This window comes from Neomonachus schauinslandi, chromosome 8, assembly GCF_002201575.2.
Source record: "Neomonachus schauinslandi chromosome 8, ASM220157v2, whole genome shotgun sequence".
Taxonomy (NCBI): Eukaryota; Metazoa; Chordata; class Mammalia; order Carnivora; family Phocidae; genus Neomonachus; species Neomonachus schauinslandi.
The window spans coordinates 134,935,245-134,936,483 of record NC_058410.1 but is presented as its reverse complement, the minus strand read 5'-3'; the positions used below and the strand labels follow the sequence as shown (position 1 = coordinate 134,936,483).

At 59.4% G+C, this 1,239-nt stretch overlaps 1 protein-coding gene across 1 annotated transcript in view; it reads left to right on the top strand.

The window, feature by feature from the left end:
• The window catches only part of ATXN1 (ataxin 1), a 244,085-nt gene extending 243,228 nt beyond the window's left edge, over nt 1–857 (top strand). Inside the window, exon 5 of the mRNA XM_021697084.2 lies at nt 105–857. Within this exon, the coding sequence (XP_021552759.1) occupies nt 105–635 (531 nt within the window). The 3' untranslated portion in view covers nt 636–857. The remainder of the gene's footprint in view (nt 1–104) is intronic.
• Nucleotides 858–1,239: the final 382 nt, after the last annotated feature.

The window sequence follows — 1,239 nt, the reverse complement described above, 5'->3', positions numbered from 1 at the left end:
CCCGCCCCAGTCTGGCTCATGCACGTGTGGGTGTGTATGGCATAAAACAAGAATCAGATGTCTTCATCATCCCTTTGCCTGTCTGTCTCTCCCTGTTTCCACAGGTCAGCGTGGAGGTTTTGGTAGAGTACCCTTTTTTTGTGTTTGGACAGGGCTGGTCATCCTGCTGTCCAGAGAGAACCAGCCAGCTCTTTGATCTGCCGTGTTCCAAACTCTCAGTTGGGGATGTCTGCATCTCGCTGACCCTCAAGAACCTGAAGAACGGCTCTGTTAAAAAGGGCCCACCCGTGGATCCCGCCAGCGTCCTGCTGAAGCATTCAAAGACCGACATCCTGGCAGGCAGCAGACACAGGTACGCGGAGCAGGAGAACGGCATCAACCAGGGAAGTGCCCAGATGCTGTCTGAGAATGGCGAACTCAAGTTTCCGGAAAAAATAGGATTGCCTGCAGCGCCCTTGCTCACCAAAACAGAACCCAGCAAGCCCACAGCGACGAGGAAGAGGAGGTGGTCGGCCCCGGAGACCCGCAAACTGGAGAAGTCAGAAGACGAGCCACCTTTGACTCTTCCTAAGCCTTCTCTTATTCCTCAGGAGGTTAAGATTTGCATTGAAGGCCGGTCTAATGTAGGCAAGTAGAGGCAGTGTGGGGAAAAGGAAATTCGGCTCTCCCTTACCATTTGTATCCAGATTACTGTACTGTAGGCTAAATAACACAGTATTTACATGTTACCCTCTTTAGGTTTCTGTTCTAACCTTGTCATTAGAGTTACAGCCGGTGTTGCGCAGGAGACCGGTGCACTTGCTTTTCCAGGAGTGTCTGGCAATGACAGTGGGGGGGGGGGGGGGGGCGGGGCAGGGCCCCCCTCCCCCCCGCCCCCGCGCGCAGGCTCCCGGCGTCCCGGTAGAAACGAAATGTGGCTTCCGAGCACCTGCCTTTTCCAGCCGCACAGAAGCCTCCACCGGGCGCTGATTCCGCCGCTTACCACCCCCCCAACCCCACCCCACCCCACCCCACCCCACCCCGAGGAAGTTCTGCGGGGCAGGGAGCTGCGGGGGCGGGGCGGGGGGGGCGGTGCGCGCGCGCGCGTGCACGTGGTGGGGGGGCCGCAGGTGCGCGGCCAGGGAGGCTCCCCTTCCCTCCGCCTCCCTCTGTCCCACTCTCTCCGGCCCTCAGCGCGGGCCTGGAGGCCCAGGGGGAAGGTCCTCGGGAGGTTCTGCCGTGCAAAACAAACATCAGGAA